The following is a 19,742-nucleotide window of genomic DNA, read 5'->3' on the forward strand; positions in this document are numbered from 1 at the left end:
GGATGAACTTTTATTCAAACTTGTTCCAGACGCCCGCAGCCTGTAACCCTCCGGAGACCAGCACTAAGCAGGAGCCATGGGTAGACCTGAGCAACGAAGCAGAGATTACTAAAGTTCTTCAAAGACTTAAACCATCGAGGGCCCCCGGCCCGGATGGAATCACAAACCTTGACCTTAAGCAACATCCAAAAGAATAGTCTACGCTGATTAGCGAAATTTTCAAACGATGTAAACAGGCTAGGCAAATCCCGTCCTCATGGATTACATCAATTGTAGTGCCCATATGTAAAAAGGGCGCAAAGAAGACCCAAAGAACTACCGCCCTATAGCACTCCTGGACACTGTCGGCAAGGTCTTTGGCTCACTGCTACTGCAACACTTTCAGCGATGGGCAAGTAACGCTGAGTGTGCTGACCCGTTTCAAACGGGATTTACTAAAAACAATGGCACAACGACAAATATCATGTTCCTCAGCGTGTTAAAAAGCAAAGTCCTCGGAGGGGGCCCGAGAGTGTTCCTGGCATTCATAGATCTGGCGCAAGCTTTTGATCAAGTAAACAGAGCGAAATTGTGGGGAAAACTGAGACTTTGGAAATGCCCTACAGAATTTCTTCAACCGATTCAAGCACTACACCAAGATACCAAGCTGCGTGTGAGGCTAAATCAAGCCGGCTTGTTATCAGCAGAAATCCCAGTTGGTAGAGGAGTGAAACAGGGCTGCCCATTAGCCCCGGCCCTCTTTATTGCTTATCTCGGCGATTTCAAGGATTCAGAACTACCTATTCGCTCCTTTCCGCCGTCCATGGGGAAGCCGAAAACCACAAGGCTACTATACGCAAATGATTTAATTTTAATGGACATGACCCCGATTGGCCTCCAGCGCCAGCTCGATAACTTGGCCGCTTATACTCGAGCAAATGACTTAACCATCAATGTATCTAAAACCAAGATCATGATCATGGAAAAAACCAAACGACCACAAGAAAAACTATCCTGGTACCTGGAGGGGGACGCACTAGAAAAAGTCCTGAGCTTCAAATACTTGGGAGTAACACTGGACTGTTCCAGTATCAATGCAACTCTGCAGAGCTGCTTAATGAACAAAGCAAAAAAACTAGCGGCACAAGCCAGCGTCCTGGATAAGAAATTTGGACGTTTTTCTTTGCTACCAATGATCAAATTTTACCGTGCGAAGGTGGTTCCGTCACTCAACCTACGCAGCGGAAGCGCTCCCTCACACGCCAGTGCATTTGTGGCTGAAGTTAGAGGGCTATTTCTGGTGCACGGTATTAGGCCTTCCAAAGTCAACATCTGCGCCACTCATCAGAAGAGAGTTTGGTCTTCTCTCCCTGGAAGGGACTACGGAGATAAAATCCATGATGCTTTATAGGAAAATGCTGCTCCCAGACTGTCCGCATCTATTAGCCATTATACGCACTGAAACCCTGGCCGCACGTTGTAGTGTGTTAAAATCTTGGGAAGCCGCGTGCAAAACGAAACTACTGGAAATTCACTCCTCAGAGCAAGACCTCATCTGTAATCCGACGAAAATAAAAAGGAAAATTGGCGAGCTTGACTGGATCAAAACCTTGGACAATGCAGCAAAAGCAAAATCAGTCAGTCATCTTCCGCCCTATCAAAGTAAATTGAACATTGTTCCAAACTATCTGAGAAAGTTCCCCAGCAAAGCAGCCAGAAACTTGTTCTTGAGAGCACGTCTAAATTTACTGGAAACCAACGAGATCTTAAAACTCAGAGGACAGAGTAATTCAGACATATGCCGTTTCTGTAAGAACGACACAAAGGTGGAAACCATACGCCACCTGCTCTTAAACTGTCCAGGAACAAGAGAAATAGGTGAGAAATTCCTGTTACCACACCTTTCGGCATCATATATTAAGGAAGAGGAACTGTGGTGGAGCTGCTTAATGAGCGGAGAAAGGAACACTTGGACAATCGCCACAACATTATTCTATCTTTATGAAATCTAAATCACTACTCAAACAACAAACTTAGCCACTAGAGCGCTGTTTGCTGAAATGACTTCTGCAAAAATGTTTTTCTTCTTGGTTTTCTTGGTTCTCTTCTTTTACACTTCGAAAGCATCTATCGTCCTTCACATGAATCTCTTTCTTTGATATGCAGCTTCTTTTTCGATATACAGTTGGATATACAGTTTCTTCTTCTACATGTTTTGTAAAAATCATTAATTTGATTAAATCAACTAAATAAATAAATAAAAGATAAATACCACTAACTGTTCTTCAATATACCTAACAAGGAAACAAAGGAGATAGGTTAGGAGCGCTAACAAAAAGCAAACAGCTCCTACTCTCTTGGTAAACATAGTAATGGAGATATACATGCAAGTGTGGGTACATCAACTAATGCTAAGGCTTCTAAGAGATTGCGTAAAAAGGCAAAGAAAAAGAAAAAGCGGCTGACAAAGAAAGATGGAACCCTAACTACTGGGCTGACAAATTGTATTAACACAGAGCAAAGCTCTGCAGAAGAAGAGCATGTTGACCTCATTCGAGTGCAAACGGACGAGAGCTTGAACTTACACAAAGAAATATGTTCTACTCCGGAGCGACCTACAAAGAGCAATGCTATCAAAAGTGCTGAGATTGGAACGAAATTTGGAAGGATGGACAACAGGGTTAACTCTCATGTCCTAAATGGCAAGGCCTTCATGATTAAGCATTTGCATCAGAAAGATAGAAGCAGGAGGTTAAATTGCCCGGAATTGCTAAACATGTTTAAACAAATTCCACCCCCTGAGAGCGTTGTACTCCGATGATTTTGAGTTTGTAGAACTGCTCGACTGCTCTAATCCGAATGTGTCTCGAATTCACTGATTGAGCATTGAAACAGCTTAAATGATTCGTAGTCACTCAGAAAAATGCTTAAAATTGGGACACCAAATCAACGTTGATAACAGCCCTCTATTAATAAATAAAATGTCAGAATCAACGAAGGCTGAATGTGACATACAAATAGCCACAAAGGTGAATGGAAGGGTGGTAGATCATGGCTTAACAAGAGAAGACGTAAAGTTCGTGTGAAAATGGTTGCTAGAGTCTCTGCCTGTCAAAAATTCTGCTTCACTCAAACTTTAACATCTTAACATGGAACACTAGAGGTCACTCCCATCTTTTGGCTCAGAAAGGCTCGCTGGAAATGGTTATTACAAGAAAGTTGGCTTATATGTAACATCTATATTGATGACTACCACATTTATCAAACACTAGCAAGCAAGGGTGAATATAGAAGACCTTACATTTTCCTAGTGATAAGTGTTTGAAACGATTTAAGTTATAAACAAATTAAAACACCCATCACAACATGCCAACATCCTAGCAGTGGAACCAACGGGCCCTGGTCCTGCTCTATCATGTATGCTATTGGTCATGAACGTTTACGCCCCCACAGGGATGGCTTCGACTGAGTTAATCTTTGAGACCCTGATTGAAATCTTCATGGAATCGACTAATGATGAAAATGAGGATCTAGTAATCCTGGGGGGGTGATCTAAACGCCAATTGTGTTTGTAACTGTAATTCATCACCTGTGGGTAGTGTTCTGGGTAAAAGTACAATGTTGCAGACCAAACCAAATAAGCAGGGTAATTTGTGGCTAACTTTCCTAAGCGGATGGGACCTTGTAATGATGAATGGCCGCATTATGGGTGACCTGCCTGGTAATTACACCTGGTTTAGGGGAAAGAAAAGAGACACAATTTAGTACTATTCTGGTAAATAGAACGATGATGCCTTTTATCAAGAGTATTTTAACAAAACAGAATATCTTATGTGATCACGCCACACTAATTACGTACTGTAATTTTAAAATTAAACCACAAACGTTGATAAGGCTAGGCAATATAAGTGTAAATCATGGTGGCTCCCGCATCAGATGGACCGCTAGAAACATTCGCAAAGCTGCCAGACACTAGGGAGTTGGATCACGACTGCTTGGAGAATGTATACCTAATGAACGCTGATGTCATTGAAAACTGGATCAAGTATTTTTCAGTAGGGGCAGCCTGGCAAAAGGCCAGCTGTATATTACACGAGGTAAAATCTTCACCAACCTATGACAGTAATATTAGAGACACGGAGAGACAGATGTGCCAGAACATACGCCACCTAACTAAATCCAGTACGAATATTACTTGGCAATTGAAATTAATAAAGAGGATCAAAAATAGATATTATAACTGGACAAAGTGGTGGTGTAAATCCGGAAGAACTTCCCGATGGCAAGCTATGATTGGAGCACTAAACTCTAGAAATACGCTGACTATCTGGCAATTCCTGGGGACTGCAAAAGTGAAAAAAGCGACCTGGCTGTTAATGCTATCAATGAATCCCAATGGAAGAAATATATCCAGCAGAATTTTTTTCATAAAGAATTGGAATGTAATAGTGTCCTATTAACAGTGGGGCTCTAACGATGCAAAGAACAAGAGATGACATTCTTGATTTAAAAAAATGTAAACCCTCTCGCGCCCCCATGGGTTAGCTAACACTGTATTAGAGAGCCACCCGGAGACCTGGTCCTGCATACTTGAAGTTCTCTTATCTAAGGTATTGGACTCAAGACGTATCCCCAAAATCTGGAGTAAGGCGATTTTACTACCTGTATTTTAAAAGGGTTCACATACCGAGCTATTTAATTACAGACTGTTGTCACAGTACGGGAAAACGATTTGCATCTTTCTTACTTGACAAACTCACAAAATGGACAAATAGTGCTGGGATACTAGATACCTTTCAAACGGGATTCAGAGCAGGCTCTTCGACATCTCACAATTTGAGACTGATAGACCTATTAATTGCCAAAACTAAAATGCGTGGTGCTCTCGGGCCATATGTCCTTTTTGTTGATTTCAAAGCAGCATTCGACTCTGTGAATACAGGGAATCTTTGGTCTTAACTTGCTGCCTACGGCTTCCCCCCAGTTTTACTGCATTTCTTGAAACTCTTCCATGAAGACACAAGTGTACAGGTACGGTTGAACACTGGGGGGTCCATGTCGAGCTCCATAAAAACTAACATCGGCGTAAAGCAGGGAAATGTTTTGCCCCACTACTGTTCAACCTGTACATTGCGGATCTCCCAAGGTGCTGAAGACGGGATGCTTTATGCAGACGACTTAGCTATCTTTAACCACACTTATTCTGGACTCAAGGGGTCTATCGGTGAACTGTGGCGTTAGTCAGTGGAACATACCTTAAAAATTAACAGAGAAAAAAACAAGATTATGTATTTTGGTAACAAGATTTAAAAAATCTGGTTTATCTCACCTGATGGCCCCCTTGATTATATAGATAACTATAGGTATTTGGGCATTGACATTGATTCTGCATTTACTTATGATGAATGTGTGACGAATTAGAAAAGAAATGCAGCCTTTCTAACACAGACTATATCTAAGTGTAGTATACAGGCAGCAGGTTTTAGTCTAGACGGAATACTTTGTTTATGCAGACAGTGTTTCTGGCCTGCAATAACATATGGTCTTGAAGCACTAAACCTGCAGGACTTGGATTGGTTAAGTGTAGCAGATGGGCGGCTCTGGAGAACAATCTTGGGTCTGCCAGTCTGTGTCCCAATCGCTATACTAAGGATAGAATTCGGCTTAATCTCACTAAAAAGTAATGTTTTGATAAAACAAGGAATCCTACACATTAAGTCCATGTCCAACCCTAGATGCCCCCTGCTATCATTACTTGGTGACGCCCTGAAGAAAAGTGGCAATGAAAAATGTGTTACTACCGTAGCTAATTATTTCGATGCAATTTCCTAGTGCCCAAATTAGAAATAGGACATCTATACATTGTAACATTCTTTTGTGAGGAAGGCCGAGAGATGGGACTGGCTCCAAAATATGAAACACCTGATGCAGTTGAATCTATATTAACAGATAGACTGTATGATTGTAAGGTTGTGCAAAGATGTGGCGTTCTCTGTCCCTCGCTGGATATGCACAGGTTGCTTTCGTTGTGTATCTAGATGGTGGTTAGGCTGTGTTTGGCAGCGCCTTCCAATGGTTTCTATTGTTTGATACAGCTTTTGCTGATTTGCCCGGAGTGCTGCTTACCACAAGGAAAGGCTTTCAACTTAGGCCTTATTGAAGAGTAATAGCACAGGTGTTCTTGTTAAGAGCGCAACTCCCACATATGAGGCACATAATGCGAAATTAAATTCTTTCCAAAACGTCTTTTTATAAAAGAAATATATGAGATATACTGCTTAGTTACATCACTGTTGCAGTGTGTTACTGGTTAAGTGACATTGTCAACTTGGCAGATTAGTCTAGCCGACTCTTATGGCCACAAAGTTTCGCCTGTTGAGCTTTCTTAAGGCGGTGTACCAATGTTAAGTCTTTTAGCTTCCTGAAGAAGCTAATCTTCTTTCCATCTGAGTGTTGTTAGTTCAATTCAGTTCTCTGCTCCATGTGTGTATCAATGTTCCTTATAATGGGGGTTCTGGGATTCCATTGCCTGTTGTGATGTCCGTCCTTCTTCCGTTGCCGCTCTCGCTCGGTTTGATTTCTTTTATTGACCGTCATTAATCGACTCCCAGTTTTGTCTCTGTTAGGCCCCGAATTAAAATCATCAAAAGACAAGAGATCCTGTCGAATCTGTTAGATTCAAACCGTGATTGAAACGGGGAAAGACATCCTAACTGAATGCAAGGACCTTAGACCAGTCCATATGTGCAATCTTGGTCAATATGTTGGTAAATTGGCCTCTATCCTGACAGAGTCTTTTTGGTATTATGCCCAAACACTAATAATAAGGGAGCACAGATGGCACGTTATAGGGTCTGGAAAGTGGCAGCTACTTAAAGGGTGAACGTGAAATGTGAAATGGAATGCATTATGCTATACATTTTTTTTATTATTGTTTTAGTTGAATTTAATCAACCTTTAAATATTCTTACAATATAGTAATAAATTAATCTGCTATAAATTATATTTATTCTACACAATTTCGAAAACTATGAAATATATTGTGTTGTTATTTTATGATGTACTAATTTGTTATTGATATGTATTAACCCATTTATATATATATATATATATATATATATATATATATATATATATATTGTATATTTTTATGAATACATATATTTACATTGATATGTATTTGTCAAATATCTATATACATAAAATAAATCACATTAAATTAAATAAAAAAATAAAAAAAAATACAGGGGGCCTAGTTCAGAAAACGTTTTTCAATTACCATTGAAATTCAATTCAATTACCATTGAAAAATGTTGTGTTATTCAGGGCCAGAGTGTTTGGAATGAAGATTGAATTAGCCGATCGGTACCGTTTGATGTTTAAAAAATGGGAAATGTAATGAAATGATACAGGTATTATTTAGGCGCGGGGATGTTTGTGTCAGCTAAGGGTGACAAGGAAACGGCAGGGGCAAACTTGGACAGAAATGAAATGACTATAGGATGCTTAATTCATCCGGTCTTTAGAGGTGAGCAAACACGAATAAGCTGTTGTTTTGAATATGTATTCACAGCCCATGGAAATGCCGCTTCTACGCATTCGCACCCTGCCACGAGACTTGACAGGATACGGTTCGGGGGACTATTCTGCAAATGTTCACAAGGCCCATTTATTTCTGTTTAAAACTGCGTACAGCCGGCCCAGCGGCTCTAATGAATACTAGAAAGCCGGGGGGGGGGCGGGAGGGGGGGGGGGCGTGCAGCAACACTGTGCTGACCACACAAACCGGCGAGTCCCCTTCCAGGGTGGCAACCTGGGTAGTTCTGTTTAAGGTTCATTTTTATCCATATCTATTTGCTGCCCTTTTGCAGCTCGCGCTTGCTCTCGCTCCTTCTCCGGGAGGTGATTGTGTGCGCCGAGATTCTAATGACTTGTAAAAGGTTGGCGCCGCCTTTGACATGTATGTGAATTTGCATGTAATAGAACGTCGGGGGTTAGCAGGGAGCGCAGGGAAACACGAACTGCGACAAAGTAACTCAGAATAAAACATCCATTGTTTTGAGGCACTAGTTAACACCATTATTCCCAAGCTCACGGCATTAAGGAAGGGCGGAAGGAGGGGCGGGCAGCGTCGTGATCACGTCATCTGTAGGCCTAAACAGTTATACTTTGTTGACAGTGTGAATATTTCATATCTTGCTTCATACCTTCATCAAAACGAGGCTGGCCGGTTCAATAAAAAAAAATGTACGTGTTCTCTTAGAAGAGCTACCAAGACATAAAACACTCGGGCTTGATTTGCAGAAGAGTTTTAGCCTATTGAAAAAGAACGTGTTGTAAATCAGTCCTTCAATATTTCCGGTGTGTGGGGTATTATTCAAGCTACTTACATTATATCGAGCATTGGGTAGTAAACGATGCAGACATTACGCTGCCAAGGCTTTTGGCCACAAATAGCTACCGTACCAGATCAGACAGCATTACATCTAAGGGAGCCGGGATCCTGGCATCACGTGTACCCATTCCTAACCCGCCGTTTACACTTGAGGGGGCAAACCAGTCGCCACCCTTGTGGAAAGAACGCCCGCCGCGTGGGGGCGCCAGGATTCACTCCCTATGGCGGGCCCGCACGACAAGGAAGCAGACGGGCTAGATGCATAGTGGCTACTGTGATTGGTGCAAAGCGCCCTCCATGCCACCCATGCCGTTTAGGGGTTCACCAGTGGCACTGGCATGCACAGGTGTGGGCCGTGGCGTGCGGGCTCAAACTACACCCCACTTGCACTGAACGCACATCTCGGGTAGTTTGAGGTCCTATGTGGATGGGGTGTTACCTTACTGGCTCGCAGCGTTCTTTCCTTTTTTTGGGGGGCGTGCTTGCTCGCTTTGGGGTATCACCAACCTAGACCGCTTTGTGCACGGATGACTGGCGGCTCCCTCCCGTAGAGGCACAGAGGCGCCTGGAAAGGTGCTTGTGGGTTTGGGGGGTGAAAACTTTCCAGGAGCGCCTGCGACGGCAAGAGATCGCGGTAGGCCGCGTCACGCTTACTACGCAGGCCGTGGCCCCTCAACTGACCCGGCCTTGATACCCCGCGGCCGCAGCAGGAGCCAGGGAACCGATGCACCTGTGGGACACCCAGCCGAGCCCGCGCTCTCTGCCAACTTCAGGAACAGGGACACGTACGCCAACGACGCGACCTGCAGCCCACACCGCCTCGCTCCGGCCCCTGCCACTCATGCAGTGCGCCCTGAAATACCCCCCCCCCCCTGCGACACGGCCTTCATTATTCATTGTTTCGTTGGACAATTTCAAGTATTGCGTCACAAAACGTAAATGGCAACATTTAAAAATATTTGAATTGCCAGTTTCAAGCATTGTCTTGCAAAATGCAAATAGAACAATTAAAAAAATATATATTACTGCATATATGTGCATATATACACATATATATGTATTTAATATTCCATGAATTTAAAAAATGAAAGTGCTCACAATAGTTCATGTGCACATGATTCCGAACCGAGTCCCTAATGATGTCTCACCATCGAGATGTCAATGTCTGCCGCTGCTCTCCAACGGGTCTGAAATCCAAGCGCGTCGCCTTTCCTGTATGTACGCTCTGACGCGTCCATGCCAAGGGTGATTCCGGGACCCCACGCGGGAGCCCCCTCCATCACATGGTTATTTGATAAACCCTAGCCCGCAGTGGCCAGGTTTGCCCCGCAGTCGGCCAACTATTCCAAAAGAGATGGTTGAAAATAAATTCGATGAGGATTTGACAGTCGCTGCGGGGCCACCCAGCATGATGCGACCCATTCCACTTTGGGGGAATTTACCCCGGACATGTTGTTTCCTTTGCATTCGGGAAGTGCTGTCCTCGATTTACAATGTGGAAATCCAGGACCACCAGTCCGAGATTGGATCGCTGTGTCCTGATCGGGGCACGGTGGCAGGTGTGGTCGGATAGGTACGTCGCCTGGCGCGCGTGCGCGCCCTGTCTGCGTGGTGCGCGCTCCACGGTCGGGCCGCCATGACCTATTCTCCTGCGTCGGCTCTGGCGCTGAAAGGAAAGAGCGGGCCTGTGTGGCCTATAGCTGGAGGCCTGGTCCTCGCCCCCAGCTTCATACACGGCGCCCACCACCGTGTCCACACGCGCCCCACTCACACTGTCTGCTAATATTCGGAGCACAGTTTAAGCTCCCGTGCAGACTAAATGACTCATTTATTAAATTCTCACTGCGTGATGTGTTAATCCGTCTGGTCAAAGGATCAAATCCTGGAACTCAATTTTAAATTGCTCAGCTGTGTCCCATGTCATTTTCAGTGCTAATATAAACCATACCTGTGAGGGTGAATCTATCCCCCAAAGGCCATAAAGAGGTCACAGCCATTCGTGAATGCTCGCTGAAATGTAAGGCTGGCACAGAAATGATGTCAGTCATGGGGCCTATTGACCCACAATCTAAAGGAAAGAAATGGAGCCTAAAAATGTAAGTGCGACGATATGCATAAGGCCTGTCAGGAAGGAAAAGAAAGAAACTGGCAATGATGTATTGGCTGTTGCTAATCTATTTGTGATATGTGGTTGAAATAAATTATTAAATATATCTAATTTGAAATTTGAATACACACCGGCCTGGTTCCTAGTCCATTGTGGCAGTGGGTACTTGTTGGGGTTGGGTGCGAGATGGGTTGGAGGCCTTACCAAAGTGAACCAAACAAAAGCCAAAAGCACTTTCTTGTGCGCCAAAGTCATTGTGGGGAAAGGGACTCTATGAGTTGGGTGTGACCACGTGTCATTTAGACCTGTACCTCGGCGAGTGAAGTGCTTGCCTGTGGCACCTTCGAATCGATTCAGCGCCTTATCCTTCTGAACTTGAGGAATTGTGCCCCATTACAACGTGCAATAACAATGGCTGACACTATAGCGCACAGAAGCGTGGAGAATTTGGCATGAAGCGCTACATGCACGCCGACCTTGCTATTATTACCTGGTGTATGCTCTACGCGTTATTGTTAACGCTATTTCTGAAGCACCTCTGTATCCCTCTTTACAGAAGTATAGGGGAGGAAACGTGTGTCATTCCATTCTCTTGGTACGAAACAACCATGCCCTTATTCCGGAAGAAGCCCCTTCCGGGATAAGCCGCGTATGCAAAACTGGAGCAATGCGTCCAGCCTCTGAGTGTCTAGGCTTTTCTTTTTTCACACTGCAGGAAGGTCGAAGGGCAGCGACTATCGCCCACGGAATATTGCCAGAATATACAATTCCCGCCGTCTGTATGGACAGAATGATTAATAAAATATTTGCATTCCAGGTGTGACAAAAAAAAGTGCACAGGGTGCACGCGATAACATTGTGAGAGGAGATACAGAGCACTTGTGCTTCAACCGAACCCGGAGTGCAGATGCAGGCTCGCGAGCTGGCTGCCAATCCCCGGCTTCCGGTGCACTCTGACCTGAGCCACAAGCTTTAGAATTCACTTACAGGTCTGCAGGGGGGCAGAGCGCGCGGGACGACATAAACCGGACCATCAGTGCACCCGGGACTGACATAAACCTGGCTATGGGTGCACACTGGGCTGATATAAACTAAGCCATGCGTGCACACTGGGCTGATATAAACCGGGCCATGCGTGCACACTGAGCTGATATAAACCTGCCCATGTGTGCCCACTGGGCGGACATAAACCGGGCAGTCACTGCACCCGGGACTGACATAAACCGAGCCATGTGTGATCACTGGGCGGACATAAACCGGGCAGTCACTGCACCCGGGACTGACATAAACCGGGCCATGGGTGCACACTGGGTTGACATAAACCGAGCCAAGTGTGCACACTGGGCTGACATTAACCGAGCCAAGTGTGCAAACTGGGCTAATATAAACCGGGCCATGTGTTCAAACTGGGCAGATATACCCAGGCCATGTGTTCACACTGGGCAGATATAAACTGGGCAGTCACTGCACCCGGGACTGACATAAACCGGGCCATCAGTGCACCCAGCACTGACATCAACGCGCCATGGGTGCACACTGGGCTGCCATAAACCGGGCAGGCCACACTGACTGACATAAACTGGGCCATATGTGCACACCGGGCTGATATAAACCAGGCTGTGAGTGCACACCAGGCTAATATAAACCGGGCCATACATGCAAACCAGGCTGACATAAACTGGGCCATATGTGCAGACCAGGCTGATATAAACCGAGCTGTGAGTGTACACGGCCTCATATAAACCGGGTCATGCATGCACACCGGGCTGACATAAACTGGGCCATATGTGCACACCAGGCAATTATAAACCAGGCTGTGAGTGCACACGGGCTGATATAAACCCGGTCATGCATGCACACCGGGCTGACATAAACTGGGCCATATGTGCACACAAGGCAATTGTAAACCAGGCTGCGAGTGCACACTGGGCTGATATAAACCAGACTGTGAGTGCCCACTGGGCTGATATAAACCGGGCCGTGTGTGCACACTGGGCTGACATAAGCAGCATACTTGTTTTATCAAGATGTCAGACTTTGAGTGACGGATATTGAATATCAGCGATGAGGGGTCAACCTGGTATAGTTGACAGGCACTCTTATATGATTGTTTGGAATATTATCAAATCATTTTTATAAATGTATTCATTGTCTGAACGGTAATGTGTTATTTTTTAACTACATATCAAAATAAGAGTTTGTCTCTTTTTGTTGATAGAAATGGAAGTAGTATGTCATATACTTGAATTACGAGTGAACTATCTTTGTGGACAATTCTTGAATAAACCTTAGTGTATAAATAGCCTTCTGTGATCATACTACAGAGAACACCACAGCCACAGCCCTGAGGAATGTTCGGCATATTGAGCGATAAGGCACAGAAACATGTAGGGCGACATAGGATACAGATTGACATTTATGTACTCCACTGTATTTCCAAGAAAATATGAAAATGTGTTTTCTATGAATTTGGGGTTTTTCATTTAAGCGTGACTACAGTTATGACAGTAGGATTGCAAAATTGTATGGTCTTACATCCTACAGTGTTTTTAGTATTTGGATATACATTTTTTTTTAATATTATTGCATAGAAGGATATATATTGTTTGCACCACATATAACATGAGTTAGTCAATCTTTTAAGGACTTGATGTGTTCTGGGATCCTGGTCAGGCACATTGTAAATGTATACGTGATAGGATTGTCACTCTTTCCTTTGTGATATTTTGAGACTGACAAAAACCGGGCCATGTGTGCACACTGGGCTGACATAAACCTGGCCGTAAGTGCACACCAGGCTGACATAAACCGGCCATGTGTGCACACCAGGCTGAAATAAATTGGGCCGTGCGTGCACACCGGGCTGACATAAACCGGGCCTATGTGCATACTGGGCTGAAATAAATCGGGCTGTACATGCACACCGGGCTGACATAAACAGAGCCATGCGTGCACACCGGACTGACATACACCAGGCCATGTGTGCACACCGGGCTGACAAAAACCGGGCTGTGACTGGCACACTGGACAATGTTGTGTAATGCTCGCAGTATCGACACTGAAAGGACACAAACATAGTTGCCTACTCACAGGGGAACAAAGTGTGTACAAGCTGTGCTGTAAACAAGGGGAGTCCTTGGAGAGCAGTCTTCCTGCGAGATATTAGGTGAGTGTTACAGCCTGACATCTAGAATGGGGGACTGGGGCAAGGACACTTCAGGGAAGATTCTGGCACCCCTAACAGTTGGGTTTCAGAGCTTTTCCAGACCACATGCCCCGAAATTAGATATGAGGGTGGTTTCTCCTCGGGCATGGGTTTTGACAGCTTCTGTTTTTTTTGTGGCAGGTCTTGGTATTGGGGTGAACTGAGATTTGTAAAGGTATTGACGTTGGTAGGGTGGGCCGGCTTGGTTTCCGTACGAGTTAGGGGGGAACTGGGGAGTATTGGCTTGTCTAATTGGAAGTATAGGAGAAGTATGAGGTGCAGGGTCTAGATGCATTGGAAGTTTGGGTAGTAGTTCAGTTTTTTCAGGTTGTGGAATCACGCTAGTGTTAAGGGAGGCTTAGTTTTAACTGTTTGATAGGACAGGCTGGGGTGGTACAGTTGGTAGGAGAGGGGGAAGGAAAAGGGGAATCCCTGAAGGTGTGTCAATGGCAAGGGCATTAAGCAGGTCTGGATGGAGAATGTGGGAGGTGTGCAGGGGCAGGGGACGGGGCACAAGCTAATTGAACCATTGTGGTAAAACGTGTGCCGTTTGTAAGGTTATGGAGCCAGGTAGGAGCACAAAGCTCACGGCATGCACGCTTGCCAGACAAGAGCAAGGCAGTGAACATATGCACACTAGACCCGATGCCATGTGTGCAGGCAAAGAAAGTTCGAGGGATGGAGGCTGACCTGATGAAAACAAGGCCATGTACACACTGGGAACAAAGCTAACAGTGTACACATTAGGCAGACATACACAAAACGCTCCAACGCAGGACTGACATAACCACGCTGTGAACACTGAGTGCTACAATGCATGGCTGACATAAAATTGGCAAAAGCAGGCCAGCAACAGAGTTCTCAGTATGCTGGAGATATTAATTTATTTTATTTATTGTGCATTTGTAAGACCCTTATACATCAAGTAAATTGTGTTCCAAAGCGTCCCAGGGCGACAGGGAGGGAACATGGGAATGAAAAGCAAATATAACCAGGAAAGATAGAGGCAGTCCTACCAGGCCTTTACCTACCTACCACATTCAGAACATGCAAGTGCAGAGAGAGAGAAGGGATGAGGAAGTGGGGAGGGGGAATACGTGCTAGGTGTACCTAGAGGGAAGTGCTAGGGAGCGAGCAGCTGAAAGTGCTCAGGTGAGAGAGGTCAGCTGCCAATAAATATGTGAGTGCAGGCCTTTGGTGGCATAGGCCAGTGGGTGCCAAGGCAAGTGCTGGAAGCGGGTGGAGGCTGAAGGCATTTGGGTGTCAGAGGCCCGGACTCAAGAGGACACATAAGGGCCCTGGTCACCCATCTCAGCAACAGTGGGGTTCGATCCGGCTCAAGACGAAGAGGAAGGGGGAGGCTGTGGACGCTGGACAGGTGTGAAAAAGGCTGCATTCAATGGAAATGCATAGGGGCTGATTTACAAACACGCTTAACAACGGTGCAATCCCATTGAAAAACGTTTTGTAAATCGGGCTCATAGTGTCGGGACTCTCATGGGCTGCATCACGGTCCATCAGATGAATGGTATGTGCACATCCCTTAAACGAAGCAATAGTCCCATGTGGGCTACACTACCGTCATCAGTGACCAGTCAATAATAGCCCCTGTGATAGATGCACTAACTATGGCCCTGATCCATGGAATTGTTTGCGTGTAAAATGGGGATTTGCGTAACGTTCTGCCCGCAGATCCCTGTTTGACGAATAGCAATTTGGGCAGAATGGCACGCAAAAATCCGTTTTACACGCAAATAATTCCGTGAATCGGGGCCAGTATCTGCGTGCGCTCGGTAGGTCGCAGGTTCGAATCCTGACGGGGATTACTCGACCTGTCACCCTGAGGCTACATATATGTAAATGCCAACACCTGTTGTTCACAGGGATACAAGCGCAACAAATGCTCTTGAGATATAGACACTGTGCTGGTAATAACATGTAAAACACATTTCAAGGGCATGCTGTTTCAAGAGTGTTTACTATGAACGAACGTTCCCGGATCGGTGGATTCGGGTGGGTGTCGCATGTCCCACTGTGCAGCGTGACAGCAGTATTTGTAAAACCGCCAATTCGACGCTTTCCTCGCCGCTTTCTTCTGCTTAGCTTCGATAAAGCTGACTTGAGGAAAGACTTAAATCCGAGCGTCCGCACGTTCACGCCGTATTAACGGGCCATCGACGCACGAGTTAATCCCCAGATAGTGCACGTGTCCCTAATTGATCGCCTGTTGTGGATTCGGGGCACCAGGAAATAAAACAAACATTCCAGAAAACACGGGCAGGCCTCTGGAGCCCCATGGCCTGTTCCTGGTGTGAAGGGGCGAGAGGCTGCCGGCTGCTGCGAACACAAGTGCCATGTCTGCAGGGAGCGTAAACGTGTCTCCTTGTTCACCGTGAAGCTGCCAGGTTCTAACGAAAACAACAACGCCACCCAACAAAGGTCGAGTTATGAGGTTCATTTCTCAAGCGGGACAAAAGACGGGGCACTTCACACACAGGAAAAGACCGCAGGAAACGAGTGTGTCTTTATGTTTGTGAGAGGGTAAGGGCACGGGGCTGTAAGGCTATTGGTTGTACTTTCGTTTCATTCGTTACGTTTCTTTTTTTAAGTAAAGAATAAAAACTACGAAATCTTGAAAGCGGGGAACCTGAAAATTATGACACCTTGAAATTGGGGAACACTGCGAACAACCATCAGAAGGGCAAGGAGAAGAGAGGACCTTCATCTCACCATGTTTATACTCAAACTCGTAAAAGCGAACCTCGAATATTCCCCGCTTTCACTAGTGTGTGGGGATTGTGGGGTGTTGGAGTTCAGGAGACACATCCCCAGCTTTTTCACCTAAAGTGTTTAGTGTGGGAGCTGGCCCTGCCGAGGCAGCAACTGATTCATGGAATTATTTGCGTGAAAAACGCAGTTTTGCGCGCTTTTCTGCCTGAAAATCCCCATGCTTCAAACTGGGATTCTCGGGCCGAAAGGCGCGTAAATCTGCGTTTTTCACGCAAATAATTCCATGAATCAGGTGCGCCGCAATTTATACACATAAATCCAGTCAGCGCGTTTGGCGCATGTATCTGAACATTGTTTATAGCACATTTAAATTAATGCAAATTCTTGTGATGAAGGAGTAGAAAGAATACACGCACTTGGCTCCCTGTGAGTCCTCAATTTATTTCTAATAGGGTGAGATTATTATTGATAATAGTAACAATCGTAACAATAAAGATAATACCAAATATTATTCCGATATGTTATTGTTTAATAGATGCAGTATTTTATATATGTCACATAATCCCTCCCAATAATGGTTTTTGACTCAGAATACATGGCACACTCGTGTGGCATGAATCAGGCTAATCGCAGGGTCCCCCATAATCTTTCGCGGAGATCCCCATGTGAGTCAAAGTTTGACAGCCCCGGGACCCCTCTGCTCCTCTTACCCGTCCACTGCCCCTTCCACGCGTGCGACTTGGTGGCCTTCATCCAGGGGAAAGGCAAGCGCTGCTCCTGCAGGGAGTAGGGCGCCCCCTGATGGTGAGGGTGCGGGTGGCAGTGATGGTGCAGTTGCGGCGCCCCCGGCTCCTCGGCGATGGCTGGCACCTCGTAGGGGGAGATGTCCGGGGGGCTGGCCGGGTCCAGCAGCGCACCCAGGGCTCCCGGGAAGTTGGAGTGCTGCTGCAGGTGCTGCTGGGGGCGCTGCCCCATGTACAGGCAAGCGGGCGGGGGTCCGGGGCTGTAGTCCGAGCCGCGCTGCTGGAAGGCGCAGGGCTCCTTGTAGAGGTGCGCGCCCGGGAAGTACTGCTCCTCGCTGCCGTTCATGGCGGGGCTGCTGTCCGTTCCCCCCGGGCTCTGCCAGCCACCTGTGACAGGTGCCAACCTTACCTGGCTGGCGCTCCACGCTCTGCCCCCGGCCAGGCTCGCCATTGGCCGCGAGGCGCCCACGTGCCACGCTTCGGAGTTCGCTGATTGGAAAGGGCCCGGGACCATGGAGATAAACTGTCCTAGGTGCTCCCTCCACCCCCACAGGCTAAGATCCAAGTGCACCTGAAGGGGGATCACCGGAGCAGGGGGCATTAGGACCACACGCAGCACAGGGCAGGGTCGGGGAGGTTCTGGGGTCGAGGCGGAGCTCAAGCAGGGTGGTTCTGGCCCCCGTTCTGGCCATACGCAAACGTAAAGGAGATTGAATATTTGGATGCAAGGAGAGGCGTTAGGGGGGTTGTCTGTATAGTAAGCAGTCGGGGAATTGAGAGTGGTAGATACTCAGGGGTGATCTTTGAGTATCTGTGTCTGGCTATTAAAAGGAGTGTACCTGATGTCTAGATGTGAGGTGTAGAGCTAGATGCAGTGTCTGCCTTAAAGTGGTGAGTGGAGTTAGAGGAAGTGCATCGCTGTAGCCGAGCAAATACGTTAGGAGTAGTGGGTTATAACCAATGAGTGGTAATGCAGTGGGCGTTTCACTTTAAGTGATGTGGGAAGTTCTAGGGAGAAGTCAGCAGGGGTCTCTGGCAGTAATTGAGGAAACGAGCCAGGCAGGTGTATGCCAGGTCTTTAGATAGAGGCAGTGTCTGGTATTTGGAGAGGGGAAAAGTTAGATGGAGTGGCTGCTTGTTTGGTGAGGAGTGTGTGAGGTGTCTCAGAAAAGGTAGCGCTTAGCTGTGAGAAGGGGCGTTGGATGTGACTAGAAGTGAACGAGGATTGAAGCTAGTGAATGTTCGGCACTTAATGAGTTTAGTTGTAATGGCGAGGCACTCCAGGTAGATTAAGTTAATTGCCTTATTCCAGGAGTCAGCAGGGCTTGCATCCAACTACTCCCACAAGCTAACACATATAAGCACCCACTCACCGGACTGCATACAGACAACTCACCACACCACCTCAGTGCATTGACATTCTGCTCCACCTAGTAAATGCACATGGGGTTCTCACTGGTTTCCCAGTGTGTTTGCCCTTCTCCTATGCCTAATTAATGCATGTGACGTTCTCAGTGCTTTGACTTCTCTTTTATCTGCTAAATGCACACGAGGTTCTCCCTGCTTTCACCTTCTCCCCATTTACTAAAATCACATTCTACTGTGCTCACTAAATGCACACAGGGTTCTCAGTGGTTTTCTCTTCTCCACCATATAGTAAATGCTTGTAGGTTTCCCTGTGCTTTGCCCTTCTCCTACGCCTAGTAAATGCATGTGGCATTCTCAGTGCTTTGACTTCTCTTTTATCTTCTAAATGCACATGGGGTTCTCAGTGATTTTTCCTTCTCATTCTTCTAGTACACGCATGTGAGGTTCTCAGTACCTTTCCCTTCATCATGTAGTAAATGCATGTGGGTTTCCAAGTGCTTTGCCCTTATTCTTCACCTCTTAAATGCACATAGGGTTCTCTGTGCTTTGCCCTTCTCCTACGCCTAGTAAATACATGTGACATTCTCAATGCTTTGGCCTTCTCTTCTATTTGTTAAATAACACAACGTTCTCAGTGCTTTGGCCTTCTTTTCCACTTAGAAAATGCATTTTGGGTTTTAAGTGCTTTCACCATCCCCTCCTCCTACTAAATGCACATGGGATTCTCAGTGCTTTGATCTGCTCCTTTCCCTACTAAATGCATGCACGGTTCTCTGTGCTTTGCTCTTCACCTCTCCCTGCTAAAGACATGGAGGATTCTCAGTGTTTTGGCCTTCTCCTTCACCTACTAAATTCCTTCTGGGTTATCAGCCCCTCTGGCCGTCTCCTATTCCTACTAAATGCACATTCGTTTTTAGTGCTTGGACTTGAACTATACCTACAAAATTCACCTGTGGTGTACTGCTCCTCCACCCAGATTATATACTCCAACCTACCCACAAATCCTCTGCCACTAACCCCTCACAAAGAAAATGTCAACCTAATCTCCCAACTCTACCAATGCTCCACTCTTAATTGAATTCTACTCTACCCTACACTTCCATAGCTGCAGTTTCCACTGCCAGATAAGCCAGAGCCGCGTCTGCCTATTTAAAGGCCAGCCATTGACTGTCACACGTTTCTACTCGTCTGCCTAAGTATAGATGTATGTTCAGA

General features: G+C 46.0%; 1 protein-coding gene across 1 annotated transcript in view; it reads right to left on the reverse strand.

Annotated features, from left to right (window-relative positions):
• PDX1 (pancreatic and duodenal homeobox 1) overlaps positions 1-17,505 on the reverse strand; it is a 43,862-nt gene extending 26,357 nt beyond the window's left edge. The window contains exon 1 of the mRNA XM_069639514.1: positions 17,127-17,505. Within this exon, the coding sequence (XP_069495615.1) occupies positions 17,127-17,505 (379 nt within the window). The remainder of the gene's footprint in view (positions 1-17,126) is intronic.
• Between the last annotated feature and the right edge of the window lie 2,237 nt (positions 17,506-19,742).

The sequence above is a fragment of the Ambystoma mexicanum genome, chromosome 7q (assembly GCF_040938575.1).
Source record: "Ambystoma mexicanum isolate Mex_15411 chromosome 7q, UKY_AmexF1_1, whole genome shotgun sequence".
In the NCBI taxonomy this organism is placed as follows: Eukaryota; Metazoa; Chordata; class Amphibia; order Caudata; family Ambystomatidae; genus Ambystoma; species Ambystoma mexicanum.